The sequence below is a fragment of the Microtus ochrogaster genome, chromosome 1, assembly GCF_000317375.1.
Source record: "Microtus ochrogaster isolate Prairie Vole_2 chromosome 1, MicOch1.0, whole genome shotgun sequence".
Classification (NCBI taxonomy): Eukaryota; Metazoa; Chordata; class Mammalia; order Rodentia; family Cricetidae; genus Microtus; species Microtus ochrogaster.
In genome coordinates this window covers 16,446,890-16,474,342 of record NC_022009.1, presented here as the reverse complement: position 1 = coordinate 16,474,342, position 27,453 = coordinate 16,446,890, and the positions used below count along the sequence as shown (strand labels likewise).

The 27,453-nt window shown below is 37.9% G+C and overlaps 1 protein-coding gene across 15 annotated transcripts in view; it reads right to left on the bottom strand.

The window, feature by feature from the left end:
* Positions 1–27,453, bottom strand: part of Gphn (gephyrin) — a 351,545-nt gene that overhangs the window by 33,775 nt on the left and 290,317 nt on the right. For all 15 annotated transcript variants that reach the window (XM_026779610.1, XM_026779623.1, XM_005343244.3 and 12 more), the window contains 6 exons: positions 25,578–25,670; positions 19,443–19,498; positions 18,668–18,787; positions 16,573–16,631; positions 14,730–14,883; positions 8,446–8,567 (listed from right to left, as the gene is read on the bottom strand). In XM_026779610.1, coding sequence (XP_026635411.1) covers positions 8,446–8,567; positions 14,730–14,883; positions 16,573–16,631; positions 18,668–18,787; positions 19,443–19,498; positions 25,578–25,670 — 604 coding nt within the window. The remainder of the gene's footprint in view (positions 1–8,445; positions 8,568–14,729; positions 14,884–16,572; positions 16,632–18,667; positions 18,788–19,442; positions 19,499–25,577; positions 25,671–27,453) is intronic.

Genomic DNA, 27,453 nt, shown 5'->3' with positions numbered 1-27,453 from the left:
CAGCTCCTATGTATTTATTTATTTTTTTTTAATTTATTTATTTATTGAGGATTTCTGCCTCCTCCCCGCTACCGCCTCCCATTTCCCTCCCCTTCTCCCGATTAAGTCCCTCTCCCTCATCAGCTTGAAGAGCCATCAGGGTTCCCTGACCTGTGGGAAGTCCAAGGACCGCCCACCTCCATCCAGGTTTAGTAAGTTAAAACTTACTAAACTGCCCACGCCCCCCCAAAGCCAGCACGTGCAGTAGGATCAAAAACCCATTGCCATTGTTCTTGAGTTCTCAGTAGTCCTCACTGTCCACTATGTTCAGCAAGTCCGGTTTTATCCCATGCTTTTTCAGACTCCGGCCAGCTGGCCTTGGTGAATTCCCGAAAGAACATTTCCATTGTCTCAGTGTGTGATTGTACCCCTCGCGGTCCTGAGTTCCTTGCTCGTGCTCCCCCTCCTTCTGCTCCTGATTTGGACCTTGAGATTTCTGTCCGGTGCTCCAATGTGGGTCTCTGTCTCTGTCTCCTTTCATCTCCTGATGAAGGTTAATATTCAGGGGGATGCCTATATGTTTGTCTTTGGATTCGCCTTCTTATTTAGCTTCTCTAGGATTGTGAATTATAAGCTCACTGTCCTTTATTTATGGCTAGAAACCAAATATGAGTGAGTACATCCCATGTTCCTCTTTTTGGGTCTGGCTTACCTCACTCAGGATAGTGTTTTCTATTTCCATCCATTTGTACGCAAACTTCAAGAAGTCCTTGTTTTTTACTGCTGAGTAGTACTCTAATATGTATATATTCCATACTTTCTTCATCCATTCTTCTATTGAAGGGCATCTAGGTTGTTTCCAGGTTCTGGCTATTACAAACAATGCTGCTATGAACATAGTTGAGCATATACTTTTGTTGTATGATGGGGCCTCTCTTGGGTATATTCCCAAGAGTGGTATTGCTGGGTCCAGGGGTAGGTTGATCCCGAATTTCCTGAGGAACCGCTACACTGCTTTCCAGAGTGGTTGCACAAGTTTGCATTCCCACCAGCAATGGATGAGTGTACCCCTTTCTCCACAACCTCTCCAGCAAAGGCTATCATTGGTGTTTTTGATTTTAGCCATTCTGACAGGTGTAAGATGGTATTTTAAATTAAAAGGGATTTGTTTATTTTAGATGCATGAGTTTTTTTTTGCCTGTATGCATGTATTTGCACTGTGCATGCCCCTGGGGCCCAAGAATGCCAAACGAGAGCTTTGGATCCCCTGGAATTGGAGCATGCTGTGAGCCTCCATATGGATGCTAGGTGTTAATTCCAGCCTGGCAGAAGCCTGCCTCTGCCACAGAAGCAGTTATCCCATCAGCTGTTGCCAGGGGCCTTTCCACCATCAGCAATATAACATGTGCCTGGTGTAGGAGGTCCTTCTGTATTTGTGTTGCTTACATTGGTTATTAAGAAGCTGCCTTGGCCTTTTGATTGGGCAGTGCTTAGGTAGGCAGAGTAGACAGAATTGAATGCTGGGAAGAAGAGCAGAGTCAGGCAGATTCTATGGTTCTCCTGTCAGAGACTGATGCTCGTTAGAATCTTTCCCATTAAGCCACGACCTTGTGGCGATATACAGATTGGTGGAAATGGGTTAGATCAGGATATGAGAGTTAGCCAAGAAGGGGCTAGATATAATGGGCCAGGCAGTAATTTAATTAATATAATTTCTGTGTGATTATTTCAGGGGCTAAGCTAGCTGGGTGGGACAGAACAAAAGGGACCCCACTCCCCCTCCATACTACAGAATGGAGTACAACAGTGCACCACTTAAAGCTGCCTACCAGGCACAGCTTGCTCTCTTGCCTCTCTTGCCTTTCCTGCCTCTTACTTTCCCCCTGGTTTCCCTGTCTACTTTTCTCTTTCATGTCCCCACTCTGACTCAGCCTTTCGCTCTTTTACTCTCCCCCTTCTGTGGAAGCCCACAGAAGTGGATTTGCTCCACCTTGACCAAAGGTCAGAGAGTTCAGGCCTGTTCTTGCTCCTTCAAGGTTATAATAGGAGGAAGACCCCAGGATATGGCTACAGACAAGATGTTTTGACCTAGGGTGTGTTTACTTGATGTTTTGGGTATTGAGAATGTGATTACTTTGTTCCTTGTATCATGGTAAATAAGTGTTTTGTCTTCCCCCTCCTCTTTTGGATTGGGGTATATAAAGCCTATGAGAAATAAGTGTGGGCAGATTTAGTATTCACAGGGTTGTCCCCCGGACTCCATCCTGTATCTCTGTCTTTTCTTTTGTACCTGTTTTCTTTCTGTCTAACATTTCTAATCCACATACCCCTACCCTGAAACGTATGAACCCACTGAGGTTGAACCCCAACACCCTCTCCCAATAAACCTCTTGCACTAATTCTGTTGCACCTGGTATGTTTGCTTAGTGACGAACCTTGGAGGGCTCAAAAGATACCCACTTTGCTTTCTTTTTTTTATCCTTTCATTAGGAACCAAACCTGGGCACTTTGTAAGTACTCTTAACCATCGAACCAGTTCTCCAGCCCTGAACTTTAATTTCTTCTTCTGCAGTAGAATCTGTGCATTTGAATCATGTTTACTGCTTATTATATTCAGAGGTAAATGTATAAGATTGTCTATTAGGCCTCAGAGAGCAGCTTTCTAAATTTGATGTACTTTGTAAAATTTTTCTAAATAGTTATAGACAGAAGTTTGTAGGTTGCATGGAAAGTGAAGACAGTATAGGAAAAGATGGCTGGACTGTCTAATCCAAGAGATGTACCCTCACCAATTGCTGTGGACATAGTGACTACCAGCACATACTCTGTCTCATTATCCATGAAGTTTACTACTACTATTTGTTGGGAAAGTTCACACATTGATTCAATATAACAAATCCTTTACCTATTGTGTTTAGGCTATATCTGATAGCACTTTTATGAGGAAAATAGATAGAAAATACAAAAGTTGAAAATCACATATACCTAAATGACCAATATTTTAACTATGCTTTGGCCACAATTCTGTATTACAGGCATGGATGGGACGCATGTTGCCTAGTAGGATAAGCAGGCTGATTGGTTACTAAACCAGCCATGGGAACAAACAAAAAAATAGGCCATCTGTTTTGTCTCAGCTTGACTAGTTTCATATTCTAGAAGAGAAGACAGGATTTCGGAGTCAATGATGTTTGGAATGAGGCTAAAAAGCCAAGGGAGAGCCATAGGAAAACATGTATTAGGAGAGTGAACACAGGAGGAGGAGCTTCAAAGGCCAAGAAAGCAGAGACTACAAATGGAGGATAAGGTGAGGGAAATTTCAGGATATAATACTGCGAAAAAAAGACCTAACAGCTGTGTGTGTGTTTTTAAAATATTTATTTATTTATTATGTATACAATATTCTGTCTGTTGTATGCCTGCAGGCCAGAAGAGGGCACCAGACCCCATTACAGACGGTTGTGAGCCGCCATGTGGTTGCTGGGAATTGAACTCAGGACCTTTGGAAGAGCAGGCAATGCTTTTAACCTCTGAGCCATCTCTCCAGCCCTGTGTGTGTGTTTTTTAAACATACTATTTCAATAAGGTGTTGTCCAAATAAAGAGGAATCAACACTGGTAGCAATGGTACTATTCTGTGCTATGAACAATCTCTATGATTTCTACTTTTGAAATCTGAGTTTCAGAGCTGGAATGTTTGGAAGTATTTTTATTATTAGGCTATAATTCCTCAGTGCAAAGATCTCTCTCTCTCTCCCCTCTCTCTCTTCTGTATTTTCATTAACAATTTATTTAAAGCTCACAGCGCACTCACTGAATTTAACGTATTATTGCTACTTTCTGTGACCCATGAACCAGCAGCTTAGGGTCACTAGAAGTCAGTTAGTGATGAGTACAAAGAAACTTCACACTCCCCAATTCTGGTGCTCATTCCTCTCTACCATTTCCTTCTCACTGTCAGAAGGGACAAATGGCTCTCTGGGCACCCACTGGCGTACCAAAGCACATGCTGGCCTCCAGGCTCCCTCAGTTTATCACAAGTACCTAGCTTTCCTTATCTCCTTCCTTACCCTAAACTGCTCTGGCTCAGGAGCTTCACCCTCCGGCTTCTCATCCCTATAACTGCTATTTCAGCTATGCTCTCTCTCTAGTCTTCCTCTCTCATTCTCCCATACTCCCTCCTCTTATGACTAATATCAGTCTGCTGGACATGTTCAGTCTACTACTTTCTATCCCTGCTCTGGACTCTTCCAGAAGCTTCTGGCTGTTCTCTCCCTCATCTCCACAATAATAATAAAAAAATTTCCCCTCAGCCACACCTTAGAGCAGTCATGGTCTCACTTTATACAGTTACAAAGATGAGGTCTTAGCCCACTTCAGCTGATTCATTATACCTATATACAGCACGTGTTTCCTGGTGACTGACCAAAGTCTCCCTCAGTCATTAGTCCATGCAGTCAACTGTTTTCTAAAATAATGACTTATTATATAACTTAGTCTGTTAGAAAAAGCTTCAAGTTCAGTTGATATGGGCAACTCTACCCTGCCTGAAAACCCAACCTCAAATATTTACCAAATTTATGTGTATTCTTCCAACCCAACCTTTTGTTCTAATTAGTCTGGCCTATTACTGCAAATTTTATGTTTCTTATTTGGATTAACCTATCATTTTTTCCTAGCTAGATTCTATTAATCCTTCAAATTCTTTATAAAACTTGTTCTGACTACCTAAGCTTAAAGATGCTACAACTCTTCTGACATATTTTTATTACATGTCTTCAAAATCATAGCAAAATCATTATTAATCTCAAGAAATTTAGGTTTTATTTCTGCCTCTGCACTAACTAGTTTTATAATGTCAGATAAATTCCTTAACATCTCTGGGTTTCAAAATTAGACTTTTAAAAGAAGAAAGCAAAACAAAAACCCCAGAAATGCCAATGTATGGTACTTTATACAGTATGAGAAGAATAGAGGAAATGTATTTTAATATAATCTTATTATTTCTAAATGAACATTCAAAAAATAAAGTTAACTCTCAGGTATTTGAAGTCTTCCTCTTATAATTCTCACTTATTAACTCATCATAATTTTTTAAACAAAAGGTACACACACACACACACACACACACACACACACACACACACACACACAAAAGCAAACTTTATAGGCTGAAGAAATGGCTCCACAGTTAAGAGCACTGGCTGCTTTTCCGGAAAATTCAGGTTTGGTTCCTAGCACTCACATGGAAGCTCACAAGTAGGGATGTGATGCCCTCTTTGGCCTCTACATTGCTAGACATATATGATGTACAGACATACATGCAGGCTAAACATCCATACAGATATAAATAAATAAATAAATACAAGTGGTGAACTTAAGCTCAATTTAAAAAGTTATAACTTACTTTTCCAGTTTATATTCATTGTAAAAATCAAGGTAAATAACAAGGACAAGAGCTGAGCCAGGTGGTGGTGGCGCACACCTTTAATCCCAGCACTTGGGAGAAAGAGGCAGGAGGATCTCTGTGAGTTCGAGACCAGCCTGGTCTGAAAGAGCTAGTTCCAGGACAGGCTCCAAAGCTACAGAGAAACCCTGTCTTGAAAAACAAAAACAAACAAAGAAACAAAAAACCCAAACCAAATCAACCAACAAAACAAACAAACAAACAAACAAAAAAGAACAAGAGCTGGAAAGTATAATCACAGAGAACCTAAAAACCACACTCAAGCCTTCTAAATGGCAAGGATTCGAGGACTACTTTATACCCTTATCTCTCATAGCTTAGCATGGTGCTGTGCTCAAAAGTGACACATTTCTCTTAATTGTTTATATGGGTTTTATAGTTTGTTGTTCATTTTGCTGTTTTCAGTGTATGCTTTGAGGTTAAATATCAACATTACTGTTACCAGGAAATGCCTATCACAAATTTAGTAAGGACTTTATACAATTAAACATCAGTGTTAGGTCACAGATGCTCTCCTGTCTCCCGGCTCCCCCCTCAGTCTCCCCTGCTTCCATAGCTCTCTGCGGCAGAGTTAAGAAAGCAAGAGGTATTCTGCAGTGTTCTTGTAGGCTCCCTCCTTGCAGCTGGAAACAAACTCAAATTATAACTTTACTTTCAGTGCCTGTGACTTCTGGCACATTGACTAGGTTACTATGATATGGAACTTTACCCTCCCACCCTGAAATTCTCTTTGTTCTTGGGATCTGAATAAATGAAAGGTCTCTGTCCCTGGAGGGCCCTACCATGGTCTTGAAGTTATTTTTCCTAATTGCTCTCCCACTTCAGGATCTCATCAGCCAGGAGCCTCTAAGTCTCCTAACAAAGGACAATTCATTCCTTTTCCACAAACCAGCTTTTTAAAAGTTTTATTTTAAAAAGAACCCTTTAAAGGTGTTCTGGTCTTTATAAGTAAGATAATGTCAGTAATATATTATAACAAGTACCTAACTACCTTAAAATAGAGAACCAAAACCAAAGTCAAAAAACCCAAAGCTGGCTGCTATGGTCCGGACACTTAAGAAGCTGACGTGGTATTGGAAATGGAAAGTTTGCCTATGCTACATAGCACATGCATGCACATGCGCAAACATACATGCACCCATGCATGCACATATGCATACACATATCCCATTAAAAATATCATCAAACCATACCAGCACCAAAAAGTGCAACAACAAAAATGACAATGGACAGAATTATGGGCCAGGGGAGTGCAATTTATGGCTAAGACATTTAACAATATTAATTAAAAGGCTCTTTTAACCTTTACGCATCTTAAAGAGTTCATTAATGAATTTTATAGTAAGGGCAGCACCACTCTTTAGTGAGAACTAAGACTGAATCTGCTGAGTTTGTCACCTCACTTTTGGAGTTTGAGGTCTGCTCACTTTATCTTTGGGCAGATAAAACTCTTAAATCTATCACTTCTTTTCTCAGAAGTTGTTTTTTGTGTTCTTTCTATGTCTATGTCAATATTAGTTTTAGATGCTTGAAATTTATATTAAAGGACAGATTACTGCTTGGCCCAAATCCAAAGAATTGGGTATCTTTCCCCTGCTGTGAAGCTCTTCTCACTCCCTTCCTAGGAGGTGGGTCTCTGGTACTAGGTGACTTGCATACTGGCAATGAGCTATAGCTTTTAAAAAGCCAGATGAACACAAACAGTGTGGATTTTTTTAAAAAAATATTTATTTATTTATTATGTATACAATATTCTGTCTGTGTGTATGTCTGTAGGCCAGAAGAGGGCACCAGACCTCATTCCAGATGGTTGTGAGCCACCATGTGGTTGTGGGAATTGAACTCAGGACCTTTGGAAGAGCAGGCAGTGCTCTTAACCACTGAGCCATCTCTCTAGCCCCCCTAACAGTGTGGATTTTTAAAAGGAAATGAGTTCACACACACACACACACACACACACACACACACACACACACACACACACACCCCACCCACACACCACACAATTCGGGAAAGAAGAACTTTAAAAAGTTCCCCGTACAATGTCGATGTCTAAGGTTTGGACTGTGCCCACCTTCCATCTAGAATGGGTTGATAGTAGACTTACTAGAATATACTTTGTAAAATGATAGGGCAGAGCCTCTTCTAAAGCACCCATATCAAAGAAAGGATCAACGCATGATGAGCTTTCTCCAGTGACGAGGTAGTGATAAGGGAGACAGTGGTATGGGTGTCAGGTACCTGGTATCCATCACTCCAGAGAGTCTAGTTTTATCTTCACCAGGTCAATGTTTAATTATTATTAAAGCAGTGATACTTTTAGAGAACAGGAATTTGTGCCTTGTGAAAGGGTTAAGTAGCAGTGTTGTTTAGTAGTGGGATGCTCAGAAAATAGAGACTTTTTGTTTTTTTAATTATGGGACACACCACTGGAAACTGACAGAAACATTTAGAGAATGTATTGAAGATCTGAACTGATTTGTTAGGTAGGGGCAATGTGTTCTTAAAGATGGGCAGGTATAGTTACTGCATCTCCTTTGCAGTTAAATAGGTGAAGCTGGAAGAAATTTGGGTTACACAAGGATACAAAATCAATGTATGAGCCCATGGAAAATGACCGTGCTTAAATGTCAAACAATCAGGTATACTAGTTTTGACGGTCTCTCTCAGGCTTCTCACCTGTGTTTCCAAAGTCTTTCTTGAAATAAAAGTGTGAAAAACAATGACATCATCACCCTTATTTCTACTTGGATAAAGAAAACTACATGAAAAACATATCTCAATTTAACACAGCACATCAAAGCAAAAGTATTTTTCTTTTTATAAAACCCATTCTAAGAAAATATTTAAGTTCATATGCACCTCTACAATTCTTAGGCTTCTGAAGAATGTGACCAATAAAAATCATGTTCTTCTCTTTAGCACCAACTTCATCTACTCTAATAATCTAAATATTCATATTTCAGGATAACTACTTTTCAAAAAAAAATCTATACTTACTTGTCTCCCACAATTCCCAGGTTGATTGTGGGATAACCATGTTCCTGAATTGTTGCTAGAAGTGTTGACCGATTGCTGTCTCGAATCTTTCCTGGTAAGAGGTCATCTTCAGGATTGAGCAGCTACAAAGCCAAAAAACCATCACTAATTATTTTCTTAGGTAATGTTGCCTATTCTAATGGAAGTAATTAGATGTCAATACGTTTAGTATTTTGAGATATATGACAGCATGTAGCATGTAGAAGTTATATGCTTAAAGAAGTTTGAATAAATATTGTAAGTAAAGGAGAATGGTAGCTGAGTGGGTCAAATTTCATACTAGGTTTGGCTATAATTTGGCAATAATGTCAAGGAGAAACTGGGCTTTCCTAGAAACTGATTATTATGAAATTATCTTTGGTCTGGCAATACTATCTTCCAATTCATCTTAAAATATTCTTTATGTATATGGGTGCTTTGTTTGCATGTATGTCTATGCACTATCATGTTCTTGGTGCCTACTGAGGTCAGAAGAGATCACTGGATTCCCTGGAATTGGACTTAGCGATGTTTATGAGCTGCTGTGTGAGTGCTGGGAGTCAAACGAGTCCTCAGGAAGAGCAGCTAGTGCTCTTAGCCACTGAGCCAGCTTTCCAGCCCTCTTCCAATTTACCTGACAAAGTTTGTTCCAGCAAGCCACCAGCTTTACAATTTTTTTACTTGTCTTTTCCTGGACTGTCTTTACTACCATCTCCTTGAGAACCAGCTGATAACCAAATCTAGTCCTTAAAATCTAGTTTTTTTTTTTTTTTTTTTTTTTTTGGTTTTTTGAGACAGGGTTTCTCTGTGGCTTTGGAGCCTGTCCTGGAACTCCCTTTGTAGACCAGGCTGGCCTCGAACTCACAGAGATCTGCCTGCCTCTGCCTCCCGAGTGCTGGGATTAAAGGCGTGCGCCACCACCGCCCGGCAAAATCTAGTTCCTTTTGAGATATTGCTGAGATTTTATAGTACAGTAGAGAAATATGTCATCTCAAAATATGCTATTTTGGTATAAAGATGATTTTTGATTTGAAGGCAACTAAGACGCACTAAGTACAAGAGCTTTATGCCAGGTATGGTGGTGCCTAAAGGCAGGCTGATCATCCTCAGTCACTAAAAATTAGCTATATGAGACCTTTGTCATATAGCTATATTAGCTAATATAGTTAATATGTCCACCCCAAACACACACATAACACAAATAAATAAATGCAATATAGTAAAAGAAAGGATTTAGGTAAGAAGCCTTGTCACTAAGTTTCTCTCCTTGGTTATGCTGCACTTCAGTGAATTCTCTTAGCCTCTTTGCTCAGGGGATATAGTGGTTTGAATCTAAATGTCTCCTCATCGCCTTATATACATATGATTCATAGTTGGTACTGCTGTTTGGGACAACCTTTTCAGAGGTTCAGCCTTGCTGGAAGGAATCACTGGGGCCAGCTTTGAGGGTTTATAACCATGTCCTTTTCCTATTTTCTTTGTTTCCTGTGGGTGGATGGAAGTGTGATGGCCTTTCCTGACCTTACAGACTCTAGTTTCTAGAACTGTATGCTAAAAAACCTAAACAAAAACAAAAACAAAAAAAACCCAACAAAACACCTTTCTTCCTCAAATTCCATTTGGTCATGACGTTTTGTCACAGCAACAGAAAAGTAACTAATACAGAGGATTTCTCTATGGTGATAAGTTCACTTACTTTGAATTATGATATTTATTGGTTGAGATCTCAAAGCTATTTTCTTTGTCAAAAAGTCAGGTTCTTGGGGCATTTTGGTTATTTGGTTATCAGATATGTGCTATTTTTTTTCCTTTGGTGAAGAGCTGCTAGGGTATTTATTTGATTCTAATAAGCATCTTATCTTTCAATTGGCTATACTTATGTTTCTAAGCTTTTTTTTTATTAGTCTATAAACCATTTAGTTTATTTAAGGAACTGGACTGGAATGAGATTTCTTCTTTATTTGTTCTGACTGGCAATTTTTAGGGTTCAATGTTGAGAATTCAATTTTTATGTTTAGACAATGAATTCATCAAATAATGAACTACTTGTGGATGGTCTTGTATTTATCTTGTTTGTTTGGTCTTGTATTTATCTTTATAAAAGGCATGCTTTCATTAAGGACAAATACAGTACTTGGAGTACTTTTAACATGACTATAATATTCACACAAAATACTTTAAGAACAAAGAAAGAAATATAATTTTAGATATTCAATGATTAGCATTTTTATTGTTATGTAAAACTTCAAAAGAAAATCTTGAAAGGTAAAAAAGTTCTTTTGTTAAATCCTCATGAAGAGAATCTCTGTCTTAATTTGTCTAAATGACAAATTCACTTATTTTACCTAAGAGACCTCCCTCTATTTCTGTTCTGGAGTCAGACGCACTACCGTTGCGCGACGAGGTCACTCTCTTTCTGTTCTTTAGAGATTTAATACTATGGTCTTAATGATTCCATCATGTGCCAAAGACTCACTTTCTCATACACTGAAATGGCTTTGCCTGCACCTAAGACTTCTGTGTAAGGGGAAGGCTGTATTTTTTTTTTGTAGTGGTCAGTGACTGTTTTCATCTTTCTTGAAAGCAGCTATTTTATACACCTTCATTCTTCTGTCTCCATTTCTAAAAAATTTAGTTTCTCTAGCTCTAACTGATGATATATAAATACCCTAGAATATCCACATCATCCAGATCAACAGATTTCTCTGTCTTTCTTTTTGCGCACGCTCACGCAGTTCAGTGTAATTTTCTCAGTACATCTCATAGCCTACCTTTTCCCTTTGTCCCTCCTACATGCCATACCACTGAACAGAATACAGTTAATGCCTGAGACTCATTCTACTCACTTATACTCTAAGTTATATTTATTTTTTTTGATTTTTATTGAACTCTACATTTTTCTCTGCTCCCCTTCCTGCCTCTCCCTTCCCACCTCCAGCCCTCTCCCACGGTCCCCATGTTCCCAACTTACTCAGGAGATCTTGTCTTTTTCTACTTTCTACTTCCCATTTAGATAGATCTATGTAAGTCTCTCTTAGTGTCCTCATTGTTATCTTGTCTTTTTCTATTTTCTACCTTCCATGTAGATAGATCTATGTAAGTTTCTCTTAGTGTCCTCATTGTTTTTCTCTGGGATTGTGGTTTGTAGACTGGCTTTCTTTGCTTTATGTTTAAAAACCACCTATGAGTAAGTACATGTGATATTTGTCTTTCTGTGTCTTGGTTACCTCACTCAAAATAATGTTTTCTAGCTCCACTCAATTTCCATCAAAATTCAAGATGTCATTATTTTTTTTCTGTTGTGTAGTACTCCATTGTGTAAATGTACCGCACTTTCCTTATCCATTCTTTCGTCAAAGGGCATTTAGGTTGTTTTCAGGTTCTGACTATGACAAACAATGTTGCTATGAACATAGTTGAGCACATGTCCTTGTGGCACGATTGAGCATCCTTGTGATATATACCCAAAAGTGGTATTACTGGCTCTTGAGGAAGGTTGTTTCCTAATTTTCTGAGAAATCGCCATACTGACAACCAAAAAGGTTGTACCAGCTTGCATTCCCACCAGCAATGCAGGAGTGTTCCCTTTTCTCCACAACCTCTCCATAAGTTGTCATTATTGTTTTTGATCTTGGCCATTCTTACAGGTGTAAGATGGAATCTCAGAGTTGTTTTGATTTGCATTTCTCTGATGACTAAGGATGTTGAACATTTCCTTAAGTGTCTTTCAGCCATTTTAGATTCCTCTGCTGAGAGTTTTCTGTTTAGGTCTGTACTCCATTTTTTTTTTTTAAAATTGGATTATGTGTTCTTTTGGTGACCAATTTCTTGAGTTCTTTGTATATTTTAGAGATCAGACCTCTGTCTGATGTGGGGTCAGTGAAGATTTTTTCCCATTCTGTAGGCTGTTGTTTTGTCTTGTTGACTGTGTCCTTTGCTTTACAGAAGCTTTTCAGTTTCAGGAGGTCCCACTGATTAATTGTTTCTCTCAGTGTCTGTGCTGCTGGGGTTATATTTAGGAAGTGGTCTCCAGTGCCAATGCATTTAAGTGTTCTTTCTTTCTTTTATAAGGTTCAGTGTGGTTGGCTTTATGTTGAGGTCTTTGATCCATTTGGACTTGAGTTTTGCACATGTTAATAGGTATGGGTCTATTTTCATTCTTCTACATGTTGATATTCAGTTATGCCAGCACCACTTGTTAAATATGCTTTCTTTTTTCCATTTGATATTTTTTTGTTTCTTTGTCAAAAACAGGTGTTCAAAGATGTGTGGATTGATATCCGAGTCTTCTAATCGATTCCATTGGTCCTCCTGTCTGTTCTTATGCCAATACCAGGCTGTTTTCAGTACTGTAGCTCTGTAGTAGAGTTTGAAGTCAGGGATTGTGATGCCTCCAGAAGTTCTTTTATTGTACAGGATTGTTTTGGCTATCCTGGGTTTTTTGCTTTTCCATATGAAGTTGAGTACCATTTTTTCCAGGTCTTTGAAGAATTTTGCTGAGATTTTGATGGGCATTGCATTGAATCTGTTCTAAGGTATTTTTCTACTGTTCCAAGTTGGGCATTGACATTAAAGTGGTATAGGTTCTGTCACCTCTCCAACAACATTTTCTCCTTTACACATCTTTTACTTTTCTTACTGACCCTGCTGTTCCTCTGTATGATAATATGTAGCCTACCTTAGGGACTTCCTTCATTGTTCACCTGTCTAGAATAAACTTCCCTCGTGTGGCATGCACTGCGGATGCCACATTTTACTTCAGCAGGCAACCCTAATCACCCTATCTATATCAGAAGACCGGTCAGGTCCAAACAAGACAATAAAAATCATCTAGGTATTTCAAATAAAGGAGGTGGGAGAAGACTTTTAAAGACAAGGCATTGGTTATAAATGTATTAAAAAACTTAGAGGCAGAGTAAACAGAGAAAACAGTGTACTAAAGACTAGTGACTGCAGAAATCTGCCACTGTATTCAAGGCTGTTAGAAAGTGATGAGTCTAATAGTTGGGCATCTCCTAATGCTTTCACCTTCTTTCTACGTTTCATGCCATGTGAATACATCCAAACAGAAAAACCCAAGTAGAGGCTTAGTGTGGTCCATGCATGAAAACCTAGCACTCATGCTGTGGAGGCAGGAGGGCTATAAATTTGAGGTCAGTGGGATCTACATAGTGGGATTCTATCTAAAAGCCCAAAAAACTAGTATCTAGACAATAGTTTGCAAGAGAGCCCAGCACATTTATTTTCCAGGCTTTCACTCTAATTGTAATAGCAGGGCTGGTATTAGATAAGTTTCAGCAGACATTAGTTCTGGGCATTCTTTATCATTTTACCCCTATTTCTTTTTGTGCCATTATCACTATTTGCTTACTGACTACTTTCCAGTTAGAATCTCAACTGTGTATGAATAGGGAATTTATTTTTCTTGTCTGTCACAGACCTGCTGTATCAGAACACTGCCTGGCATTAGTAGCATAGTAAGTGGGGAGGGGTTGGGAGTAGTAGTGCACTACAGTGGAGAGAGGGATTTTAAAATTTATTTCAGTGTTTTCTTATAGGTATATAATGTATGTTGAATTGCTTGTTTAATTGTGTTTCTAGAATATTCATCCTTTCACATTCCCAACATGACTATAGAGCTGCTGGACATTTTAACAGCCTGTGTAAGAGAGTAGTCAGGAAGGTTTTCAAGGGTTCTCAGAAAAAGATTGTTTATCATCTCCTTTCCAAGCGAGGCTGATATGACATGTAGATCCATTCTGAATAGCATACCACTAGAGATACTACACTTGAGACCCAAATAAGCCCTCAGACCAAAGCAAATACTAAGAGAATATCAAACTCTTCTGGTGACTAAAATTCACCTAGGATTTTAACAAGACAGGTTAGCCATGTTCCCTATTTCATTCACTTACTGCCATCATGACAATTTACACAAACCATGTTTCCACAGACTAAGCACTGTGCTTCGACAGTTTACTATCTATAGCTTTCAGTTAACATTCTTTGTTTATTTATATAAGAGCGGGGAAATGACATTGGCTATAATATTTCATTCTAAAAACGGAAGGGAACAACTTCTTAACATGTAATTTCTAGTTTTATTTTTTGCATCTGAACTATGCCAAGGCCAACTTATTATTTCTTAGAAATGTAGTTCAATTGTGGAGATCCATAATTTACAACATTCCATTTGATAGAAAACATGTCATGAAGGGTTTTATCTTATAAGTTCTACCCTTTATTTTATTTGCCTTTTTATTTACCTCATTCCCTGTTGACATGACAGCAACCACTGGAAACTTATTAACTTCAACCTCTGTAACACCCACAGTTGCAAGGAGACCAATCTCTGAAGGGCCCATATGGGTTCCTTTGGCCAAAACACACTCCCCTCTTTTAATGTCATGGCCGATGGGTCTGAAATTCAAAGCAGAAACATACGCATTAGGGCTAAGATTAACATTTTCTCAACTCAGAGGGAAACTTTAGTATCAGAAAGAGGAGATAATCAGGGAGAAAAGTTCAGAAATGAGTCAGGAGTCCAATAATGAAGAGATTCTAAAAATTCTAAGTTTTTAAAGTTATATCACACTAAAAAAAGAAAGAATAGGAATTATATTTAAGATTGATAAACAAGAATGTTACATCTGAAAGTTACTTTATATTTTTCTTTTATTGTATTGTAGTTAAAATTACTAATTTCAAACTTTCTTTGATACAAGGCAAAGATTTATCTAGCAGCATGAACAGAGGTCTGTAGCTGGTAACTCTGTGATAAGGAGAATGATGTTAATAAGGTTGGAGTGATTTTCATGTAGACATCTTAAGTTGGTCCATATCTAAGGCACCTTAGCCTCCTGCCATAATACTGGGAGAAACATAACTTTGTTACAAAGGTATGCTGGGAAAACTGATGGAATTTGTGTAAACACTTTCTAGTGTGACAAAAATAATGAAACTATGTGTAATATTTTATGTAAGAGAAAAACCTCATCTTTACATGCAAGGTACAGCAAATTATTAAATTATTAAGAGTGGTTGAGGAGGGTGTTACTATCAGCTACTTGTATAAATGCCTGATTATCACTATTCCAATTTCTGGATAATCTAGGGGTTGGGACAGAGTAATTTTGGATCAGCTACAAGTTAACTGTAGGTACATATATTTATAACTTTATTTTTTCTTAATGTTGAGTTTGATAATTTTATTCATCTTTACTATTTTCATTTTAGAGGCAGGATAGACATGGGATAACACTATACTGAGTGAGGTAACCCAGACCCAAAAAGATGAACATGGGATGTACTCACTCATAATTGGTTTCTAGCCATAAATAAGGGTCACGGAGTCTACAATTGGCGAACCTAAAGAAGCTAAGTAAGAAGGTGAACCCAAAGAAAAACATATAGTTATCCTTTTGGCTATGAACCTTCACCTGGTGATGGATGGAGATAGAGACAGAGACCCACACTGGAGCACTGTACTGAGCTCTCAAGGTCCCAGTGAGGAGCAGAAGGAGGGAGAACCTGAGCAAAGAAGTCGGGACCACGAGGGGTGCACCCACCCACTGAGACAGTGGATCTGATCTACTGGGAGCTCACCAGGGCCAGCTGGACTGTGACTGAAAAAGCACGGGATGAAACTGGACTCTCTGAACATGGCGAACAATGAGGGCTGATGAGAAGCCAAGGACAATGGCAAGGGGTTTTGATCCTACTTAATTTTCTGGCTTTGTGGGCGACTAGCCAGTTTGGATGTTCACCTTTCAAGATATGGACGGAGGGGGGAGGACCTAAGACTTACCACAGGGCAGGGCACCCTGACTGCTCTTTGGACTGGAGAGGGAGGGGGAGAAGGGTGGGAGGAGGGGGAGGGAAGTGGGAGGCTGGGAGGAGGCGGAAACTTGTTTTTTTTTTCCTTTTCTCAATAAAAAAAAAAGAAAAAAATTTTAGTTCCCAGATTTAAAAAAAAAATTCAGAAAATTCATTTTGCTTAAGAAAAAATGGCTAATGGACAGAGGTGTGGGTTTACAATAATCATGCTCTCCTGAGTTTATGATCATGTAGAAACACAGGGAGCTCTCCATTCTGTATTGATGAACTTACCGGATATCTTGGCCTGGCCGAGCCTGCACCAGAATTCGCACTTCAAGTTCTTCAGTACCCTATAATTAGAGCAGGTCATATAATTTCAAATAACAGTCTAATAGAATTTCTGATCAATAAGAATGAGCATCTCAGATACTTTTATCATCAGACAAGCCCAGAATATACACAAATGCAGAGGGGCAGAAACCCATTAGCAGACTATTTGAAAAAATAGTGTGAACTTTTAAAGAGACGCCTGAAAAATTAGGTTTGGTGCCAATAAATAACTATTTAGTCCAATTTTCATAATTTAAAAAGTACATTCTAATTTTAGTGAAAGGCTTACAGCATGGCAGTAGATGTCTGTAACTTTATGATAACCATCAATTTTACATTCATGGACTGTAAATAATATTGTGATACTGGAATTGTGTCTTGCCATCTCATAGTTGGAGGATGTGTGTGTTCTGGATTTCAATTCTTTGTTAATAAATCTCTGCCTGAACAGTTTTAAGGGAAGGCAATGAGATCTTTATGCCAAAAGTTGAATTTTATACATGAGGGAAGATAATCTCCCGACCAAGGAAGGTGGCCATTTCTTAGCATGGTTGTAATTACTATTTACTTAATCTATATAAGACTATATATGATTTTTATGCTGGGTGGTGGTGCACGCCTTTAATCCCAGCACTTGGGAGGCAGAGGCAGGTGGATCTCTGAGTTTGAGGCCAGCCTGGTCTACAGAGAGAGTTCTAGGACAGTCAGGGCTACACAGAGAAATCCTATTGTGAAAAACAAAAGTAAGAATATATATTATTTTTAATCTGTTTCAAAATATGATTCCTCAAGCTTCACAAAATGTGTACAGTCATTAAAACTGTAAAGAAGTAAAATGTTCCTAGTTTTATTCTTAACTAATAGTCTGATTTTTTTTTTAAAAAAAAAAATTATGTGCAGGAGTTTGCCTGCATGCATGTATATGTACCATGTTGGACCTGGTGCTCATGCTCGGAACATGGTGTTGGAAACTGGAGTTATAGACACCATGTGTGTGCTGGGAACCAATCTTGGGACCTCTGCAAGAACTAGAAGTACTTTTAACCAATTAACTATCTCCAGCCTGTGCTGCTAATGTTTCTGTCAATTTGACCTAAGCCCGAGTGACCTGGGAAGAAAAAAACCTCAACTGCTAAAATGCTTCCATCTATGGGCATGCTTGTAAAGTATTTTCTTGATTAATGATGATGTAGAAGGGCCCAGCTTACTGGGGGTGCTGCCACCCCGGGCATGTGGAGCAAGCAGGTTGAGCAAGCCAGCATACAGTGTTCCTCCTCCACGGCCTCTGCTTCAGTTCCTGTCTCCAGGTTCCTGACTTGAGTGCTGCCCTAATTCAGAAGGACCGTGACCTCTAAGCTGAAATAAGCCCCTTTGCAAGCTGCTTCTGCATGGTGTTTATCTCAGCAATAGAAACATAGCCAGGAGAAGCTCCAGTAGTCTGGTTTTAATAATTGCTGTTAGTTCCATTGAGACAATGGCCTATTTAGATCCTGTAAATGTCCTTTATTTGAGACAATGCAGAGGGAATCGACACAAAGTCAACATTTCCAGGCTTCTATTTGATGAAACAGTTTTTTTTTTGACCAGAAAATCAGTGGTGAAAGGGTCATTTGATTCAAGAACTTGCTCAAATGTTCTCTGTTAAAGTTCTTTATATTAAATTCATTTTTTTCATCTTGAATTTTTAAAATTTTTTTCCATTCAAAAATTTACACTTCCTCCCTAAATTCATGTTCTAAGAACACCTTCACACTTAATCAGAAGTGAGTCTCTATGACAAGAAGATATATCAACCTAATGTTAACATCACTATTCTTGTATTGTGAAATAATTCCTTGTTTGCATGTGAAAATTCTCATGTTAATAACAATAGCATGAAAGTCTCTTCATGCCAAAAGATTTTCATTTTTTAAGGCAGTTTATGTGCTGGAGCCCTACATATTATAGTATAAGATCCCTAAACCAAAATAACACCATTCATACACCCCAAAGCCCAGGTTAATCTTATGAGCACTGAAGAATCTAACAATGCCACAGGAGCCTGGTAGTGACATACATCATCTGATTCCCTGATAAGTTCGGTATCTTCCACTTGCACTACTGCATCAGCACCGCAGGGGATTGGAGCACCTGTTGTAACCCGCATCACTTGTCCTGGCATCACTGTCTGAGTTGGCTGGAAGTACAAACATAAAAGAGAGATGGTTATTTAGTTACAGGATAATCTTCAGGGGATAGATCATTTTTAAGAAACAATGAAAAGTCTTTTAGTTCTTTTGTAGACCAGGCTGGCCTCAAACTCGCAGAGATCCGCCTGCTAATAATGTTTGAACTCCTAAACACTCTAGGTAAAATATTAAATTTATTATATATTCCAGAATTTAAGTTCTACCAAGGCAAAAATTTATTTTTGGTTGCCTCTACAGATACACTATTGATCTGTAGGCTTTTGTTTGTTTCTTTGGGAGTGAACGGCTGCAGGACCGGGTGGGACAGAAACCTCTGTCAACAGAGGTACTTGTAGTTCTAGCCAGAAAAATCAAAATTTGTAGGAAGAAGAAGCACTCAATCATAGGGCTAGAGAATGGCTATAATGTAGGCCTGTGGAGGATGTAACAAAATTATTCATTGTACCATATATTGAAAGATATAGGTTCTTTAAGTAATTTTTATTGTTGTGGTTCACATGGGATCTTTCTTTATCCCTTGGATAGTCTTCTGACTCATACTTCTTTAAGACTTCCACAATGCTGATACTGGATACTTAGAATTGAATGCTCAAAGTCTGTGAAATAGACATCTGCAGTGTCTTTCAGGCTTCTGAATCTCACCTGTTCACCAGCTTGGGATTCCCCAATGATGAAACGATCTCCTGGACCATCAGCAGCTGTGAGATGGAATAGAGCCAAGAATAAATATCAGCATGGACTTAGAGTAAGGAAGGAGAACCTAGTATTGACATTCAAAGACTTCATTAAAACTATGTTCAGGAAAGTTGAATGCATTTCTGATTTCCTAAAGTAGACAAAGGCCTTTCTATTACTTGTTTGATCTTTAGTATCCAATAGATTCCAAGCATCAGCAGAAGTAGATCTATTTGCATGCTTTCTTGGCATCACTTCATATGATGCCATCCTTTCCATACTTGTGCTTTCTAACATGATGCTCATTTGGCTTATCCTTCCAAATGACATGACCTTACCCATGTACTTAATAATAAGTACACATCCATGGATATATAAACACATCAGTTTGCACATTCAAATTTCTCCAATTTCTTGTGACTTTTTTTAACTTCTTAACATTTTCTTATTTATTTAAAATAAAATAAGAAAATCAATGGATTAGAAATAATGCTATCAATGAGCTGGAATAAACAAGCTTACTGCATCATATTTTCTACTTAGTACATCAGTGCTGGAACTAGGGACTTGCAATACCAGGCAAGTGCTCTAATACTGAGTCACACTCCTATTTTTGGCTACTTATCTTTATTTTTAGGAATGAACAGTATTTATTTAAATTTTTTTTGAGACAGGATTTGGCCCTAGAAGGGTCAGGATGTGCTATGCAGATCAAGCTGGGCTTGAATTTGAGGCATTTCTCCTACATCTGCTTTCTACTTTCTGAGATTATAGACATGTACCACATGTAGGCAAAATTGCTTAAAAATGTTTTGAGCATGATTGTGCATTTGTGTGTTCAAATGTAAGCACACGTGTGCCACAGTGCAAATGTGGATGTCAGAGGATAACCTTTCTTAGCCCCTTATTTAAGACAGTGTCTCTGTCATTTTCTGGCCATATATGGTGTATAGTTGATCCTTGAGCTTCTCTTTCTTCCTCCCATCCCCTGTAGAAGCTTTGGTATTAAAGACACTCATGCATGATTCCTGAGACCTTGGTTCACAAGCATGTTTACCTACTGAACTTTTCCCCCAGCTCTTAAAGTCACTTCTTCTTAAACTGAAAAAAGAAATCCAGAATTGGAACAAAAATGAAGAAACAAACTTTTTAGCTGTGTGGTGGTGGCACACACCTTTAGCTCTAGTACTCAGGAGGCAGGCAAATCTCTGGGTTCTAGGCCAACCTGGTTTACAGAGTTGGTTCCAGGGCAGCCAGGAACCCTGTCTCAAAAAACCAAACCAAACCAAACCAAGCAAGCAAGAAACTTTTTTTTTTTTGTTTAATCTCATCCATTCCTTCTCCAGTGCCTGATACATATAATTAGGTAATGATTGAGAAAAAAATTCCTAAAGAATACCATATTTTCCTGATACATTATTATTTGGGTGTCAGATCAATACTCCTGGCAATGTAAGGCCTATCTAATGAGTTTTATGATCACTTACTTCCATGTCATTGATATAGCAAGGGGTTTTGAAAAGATAACATATTATATATTATATATGAATATTTAATTATATTTGCAATAACAGTAACAACTAAACATCTTACATTTTATTTTATTTATTTATTTATTTATTTTTGGTTTTCGAGACAGGGTTTCTCTGTGGCTTTGGAGCCTGTCCTGGCACTAGCTCTGTAGACCAGGCTTGTCTCGAACTCACAGAGATCCACCTGCCTCTGCCTCCCGAGTGCTGGGATTAAAGGCATGCGCCACCACCGCCCGGCTAACATCTTACATTTTAAAGGATAAATACGGACTCATTTTATTCTTTTCTTTCTTAATTTTGCCTATCTTCTATAGGAGCTCACTCTGTAGTAGAGGGTGTGCTCTTTAATATCCACCTTCCTTTACTTTCCTCCTCCTCTTTTCTATCCCCCGCCACCCATCACCTTTTTTTTGGGAGTATCACTCTGTAGTCAAAGCTGGCTTGTAACTCACTATATAACCCAGGCTGTGCTTGAACTCATCAATGATCCTGTCTCAGCCTCTCTTGTGCTAGGATTATAGCCAGGATCAACCATATCTGGATCCTCTCTGCTTTCTTAATGCTCAGAAAACATCTTATTTTTGCTATTCTTTTATTTGAGGATCTCTGGTTATGTCATTTAATATAAAATTGATACCAGCAAACAACTAACTAGTTACTGTGGCATTATATAGAAAATGATCATCCCTAGATCAGTAGTTGTAGGAATAGCCTTCATTTGATTTTCCTACTGTATATGATTTCTTAAGTCTCTTGCAATACTGTTAGTAATTATTTTATTATCAATAATAAACCATCATTGCCATATTAGTGTCACATAAACTGAAGCCTGTATAAACAGCACAGCTTTCAGAGGTTCTAGGAAATAGCTTTGAGAAGGGATAAGACAGAGGGATTAACAATTTGCTTTGCTTAAGAAACACTATTAAGACTAAATGATAGACACAGGACAACAGCATTTATTTCTATACTAAAATGCAGACAGGACAGAGGGAGGTGAGAAGAGACAGCAACAAGGCTGTGATAAGAGGATTCATATGGCAATTATTCTGGGTGATTAAATCACAGATAATTGTTTACAATTTAAGAATATGCCGCCCTTTCCAATGAATAGCACGAAGCATAGAGTGAGGATAGTTAAGTAGAAGACAATTTGTATTATTTTCCAGGTGGTGGTAAGTGTTCCTCCAACTGCTTTGGGGTTTTATTCCACATGTTTCTGAATAAAATTTAGAGACTAGAACAAGCCAGAAACTTCTTTACACTTATAGAGTTAGCAGTGCTCACCAGGGCGACTAGTTGTTATTAGAAAGTCTTAGGCAAAAAAGCAGAGAAAGGGGAGAATAAAGGGAGTGGGGAGAGTGGGACTCAGGAAAAAGGGTTAGGAAGCCACAACTTCCTCAAGAATAAGGGTGGTGTGTGTGTGTGTGTGTGTGTGTGTGTGTGTGTCTGTCTGTCTGTCTGTCTGTCTATTTTTTTCTGAATTACAAAGGTAAGGATTTGAAAAATCTAGCATGGTTGTAAGAACACGCCTCTTTGCCTTCTGAAGACAGTTCTTGCTTCCATTAGAATGTTTATCAGTGTCCCTCCTTAGAGGCTGCCCACACACCATGGTTGCATTATGTGCTGCATCTTTTTATATATTGCAGAGAACCAGCAACAACAGTTTGTCAGCAGGAATAACATGACTCAGCAGTTGCTAGGTAATTTCTTGAACATTCTATACTGTGGGATATTATCTGGGGTTTTTTCTTGGTGAGATAACTAAAACAAGCAATCTTAAAAGAATAAATAGGGAAACAAAAAAGAATAAATAGGACATACAATTGTGATTTCATGCAAAATGTCTTGAACAGATTCTACAGTAGTAGAGAGGCTCTTCTATGGTTCATGTGGGTTAGCTAAATTTTTAGCAACAAAAAAGCTATAAGCAATAGTTTCTTTTCCTCAGCTGTTGCTACCTCATGTAAACATCAGAGAAATATTCTCTCTTGAGACTAGCTCTGCTTTAGATAATTTATTTTTTCACTCTTGCCTGCTTTCTATCCAAGAATGTAAAAAACACTTTCATGCTGCTAATATTTTATTTCACCTCCTGTATTTCTCTGTTTTACTCCATAAATAAAAATCTAATGTCATTTTATACTAATTCTGGATGGCTATAAAGAGACTGAAAAAGAATGTGCCTTTTAAATGGGAATAAGTAATAAGAAGAACCCATGAAGCAATCATAAAGATAAGTAATTTTCTTTCTGGACAATATTCATTTTCATAAACAGTACACTAAGATAAATTTGGAATAAAATACATGTGCCAAAAAGTTATTTATGCTTTACCAATTTCAGAGACAATCTAATCTAGTGATAAATATTAAAGATAGATTTTTTTGGGACTTTATTAGTGAAAATTAAAACATTATGCCAACCATCAACACTGGACTGGGACTGATGGAGCATGTGATTGAACCGGACTCTCTGAATGTGGCGGTCAATGAGGGCTGACTGAGAAGCCAAAGACAATGGCACTGGGTTTTGATTCTACTGCATGGACGGGCTTTGTGGGAGCCTAGTCTGTTTGGATGTGCGCCTTCCTAGACCTGGATGGAGGGGGGAGGACCTTGGACTTTCCACAGGGCAGGGAACCCTGACTGCTCTTTGGACTGGAGAGGGAGGGGTAGGGGAAGTGGAGGGATGGGAGAGGGAAATGGGAAGAAGGGAGGTGGAAATTTTTAATAATAATAATTATAAAAAACATTTAATAATAAAAAAGAATAAAAAATAACTTCATCCAAAAATAATAATTTCAAAACTGAGAATTCTTGGAATACTGATTTATTGTCCCTTTAATCTCAAAAAACATGTAGGTAAAAGGTGAAAGATTTAGACGACCTGAAGACCAAATGTGATGTCTTTATCAAATCCCTCCCCTCAGGGCTCAGAGGACTCTGCAGAAGATGTGGCAGAAAGATTCTAAGAGCCAGAGAGGATGAATATCTCCAGACACAACAAGGCTGATGTACATATAAACTCACAGGGAATGCACAAAACTTACACTAATTCAAGTCACATAGAACGCCAGCACACAAGAAAGTAAACACAAACCAAGAAGATAACTGCAATATACCCACTGACAGAGGGAGTATCAGCTTTCTCCAGTGGAGTGTCACTAGGTATGTCCACTATACTACAGCGAAGGCCCTATGCCCAGAGTAGTTGACCAATGCACAACAAACTCAATGGCTTCTTGGTGGCCTTTTGTTTCATCATTTGTGTCTTATTAGTCATTTGGTTTTTTTTTTTTTGAGCATTTTTTTTGAGAGAAAAAGAACACAAGTTGGGTAGTTAGGGAGGTGGGTAGAAACTGGGAAGAGTTAGGGGAGGAGAATACGTCATCAAAATATATTGTATGGAAAAAATTAAAAACAAAATAAAAAAGAACTGTATTTTAAATAACCCTGAAAGCTGGGAAATATTTTTAGACTATTTTTTATTTGAGTTAATAACCAATAATAAAAAATAATGTGGGTTTTTTTGGGTGTTTTTTTTTTTTTTTTTGAGGTAGGGTTTCTCTGTGTAACATCCCTGGCTGTTCTGAAACTTACTATGTAGACCAGGTTTGTCTTCAAATCACAAAGACCCACCTGCTTTTGCCTCCCAAGTGCTGGGATTAAAAGATGTATGCCACCACTGCCCAGCCAATGTACTGTTTTTTGAAAATTGCTAAGATAGATGTTGGGTATTTTCATTACATTATGTGAGATAATTCATATGCTAGTTATCTCAATGGAATCATATCACAGTGTATGCCTATTGTAAAATACCATATTATGCACAGAAAAATAAAGTAAAAAAAATCAAATCAGAATTTTAAAGCAATTAAGCTACATTTTTTTTATTCTGGGTTATTAGATCAGATTTTAGGCATGCAACTGTTATTTAGCATTTGTTTTTAAGCTTTAGACAATTTTAGGCAACCCTGAGGGTGTGAGCTGTTATTACAATCTTGGGTTCTGAACTCTGACTCTGAATTATGGCTTCTTCCAGAGAGAACTAGAGGTTACAATCATGCCTGCATTTCATCACCCTTTACTGATGTTTAAGTTTGAAACAAGGGAACAGACTTTAATATTTAAACCCTGTGTTTAATCAGTTCATTTTTCCTGGGACCATTTAGATGTTTTCAACTAGCAAATATGGAAGAAATCCAGCACTAGGCTGTCTGCTTTCTGGTATGTGAAGAGGCTAAAAGTAGAAGCTATAGTGACAGTATTTTTTGTTTTTGTAGTTTCAGAGAACCTAGGGCCTTATACATGCTAGGCAGTTCCTCTGAGCCACATCCCCAGACAAGTAATGGTGTTTTTAATTTGACATATTTTTAATGAATAATTTTTATAGGTCTATATAATACTTTGACTACAGAGCACTAATCAAGATTGTGTCAAAAATATTAGCAAGTTTACTGGTGACAATTAATTGAGAATAGATGTAAAAGTAATCAGGTATATGGATTATGGCAAAAATGTGGGAAAATATATAAGTCTGAAGACACTTAAGAAAACTAACATATTTACCTCGAACAGCATAGCCATCCTTTACTGATGCTGGGAATGGGGGTAGGTTGTCTTTTGCATATACATCTTGAGCAAGGACTCGCCCCATTCCATCTGGAAGAAAAGAAGAAATACAAACAATGGAGTAAGTGGGTAAGCAATCAGTCATACACAGACAGGCACAGCGCTTGTGCCATATCTTGTAAATGGGCTCAGGCAGACCTTTGGATTGCCATCCCAAGGAACAGCAGAAGAAAGAAGCGATGCATCCTAGTTCCTAAGAATCACATATGGTCAACTTCTAGTGATGGTTACAGAAATTATCGAAATGCAAATTGGTATATATAGTCAGAAAAGATGTATTCAGAAGATACATCATTAACTCTCTGGGAACTCAAATATGATATTCTTCAAAAAGGAAAAACAATTTAAACATTTTCATATTCACTGGCCTAAAATTTCCCTTCTAGTATTGTATCTTAAGAATTAAATTTATTTTCATGTAGATCTTTATTTCAGAATTGCTTATATTAGTAAATATAGAAAGAAAGCAAAAGATCAATAATATATTTAAATAAACAGTGACATTATTCTTAAGATAAAATATGTGACTAAAGTAACATTTATAAAGAATATTCATGAACAAATGAAAAATTATTTAAAAGATATATTTTAAAACATGTAAAATGGTACATGCACTATATAATTTTAACTAAATTAACATAACAAATATATGTAAATATTATGATCTACATGAAAACATAAAGGTTGTTACTTTAAAATGTTAGTTATGTCTTTTAGTTATTGTTACAGTTTTTTTCTTTGCAACAGCTCCAAGTTGTAGCTTTAATACATTAAAACATGCCATTCTTGGCTCAGTGGTTAAGAGCATTGCCTGCTCTTCCAAAGGTCCTGAGTTCAATTCCCAGCAACCACATGGTGGTTAAAACCATCTGTAATGAGGTCTGGTGCCCTCTTCTGGCCTGCAGACATACACACAGACAGAATATTGTATACATAATAAATAAATAAATATTTAAAAAAAAACAAAAAAAACATGCCATTCTTATAAGCATAAGCTTTCTTTTCTGTCCTGAAAGGATAAAGGTAAGAAAAGTAAGGAGCTTCCAAATCACTTCATTTGAATGTTATCCTTTGGTTTTGGCTTCATTAACTCAAGTGATTGAATGTCAAGAAGTGTATCAATAATGCATGGTATAATTCAAATGGATTCATGAGCAACTCCCTAGTTTTTTTTTTTGTTTGTTTGTTTTTTTTGAGACAGGATTTTTCTATGTAGTTCTGGCTTTCCTGGAAGTCTCTCTGTAGACCAGGCTGGCCTCAAACTCAGAAATCCACCTGCTTTTGCCTCCCAACTGGAGTGCTGGGATTAAAGGCATGCACTGCCACTGTCTGGTTCCCTAAATTCTTTAGTAAGAATAAAATCAAGACAAGTAACAGGATTTGATTGACACAGGCATTCTCATACTTTATAACATCCATTGTTTCCACTGGGGTTTGACTTTAGCCACGAAGGGCCCAGAAGTACAGATTTTTTTTTTTTTTTTTTTTTTACTTTTTAACTCTAATTCATAGAGATACTAACTCTTACTATAGATCATTGAACCTTGACTTTGAAGGAAGAAATGGGTAGATTTTAGCTTCATATATGTCCAGGAGTTGAATCTCTTCTGGATCTATACTTTCCAAGACAAGGATAAGTGGTGAGACCATAGGTGAATTCTATTCACACATACTTTTTTCTTTTGGAGGTAGGGGTGGCGAGTAGGGAGGTACAGTGTTTTCCCATGTAGCCCAGACTGCACTTGAACTCACTTTCCCCTGCTTTTCCTCTGAATGGTAGGACTATATATGCATGTGTCACCAAGCCTTGCTA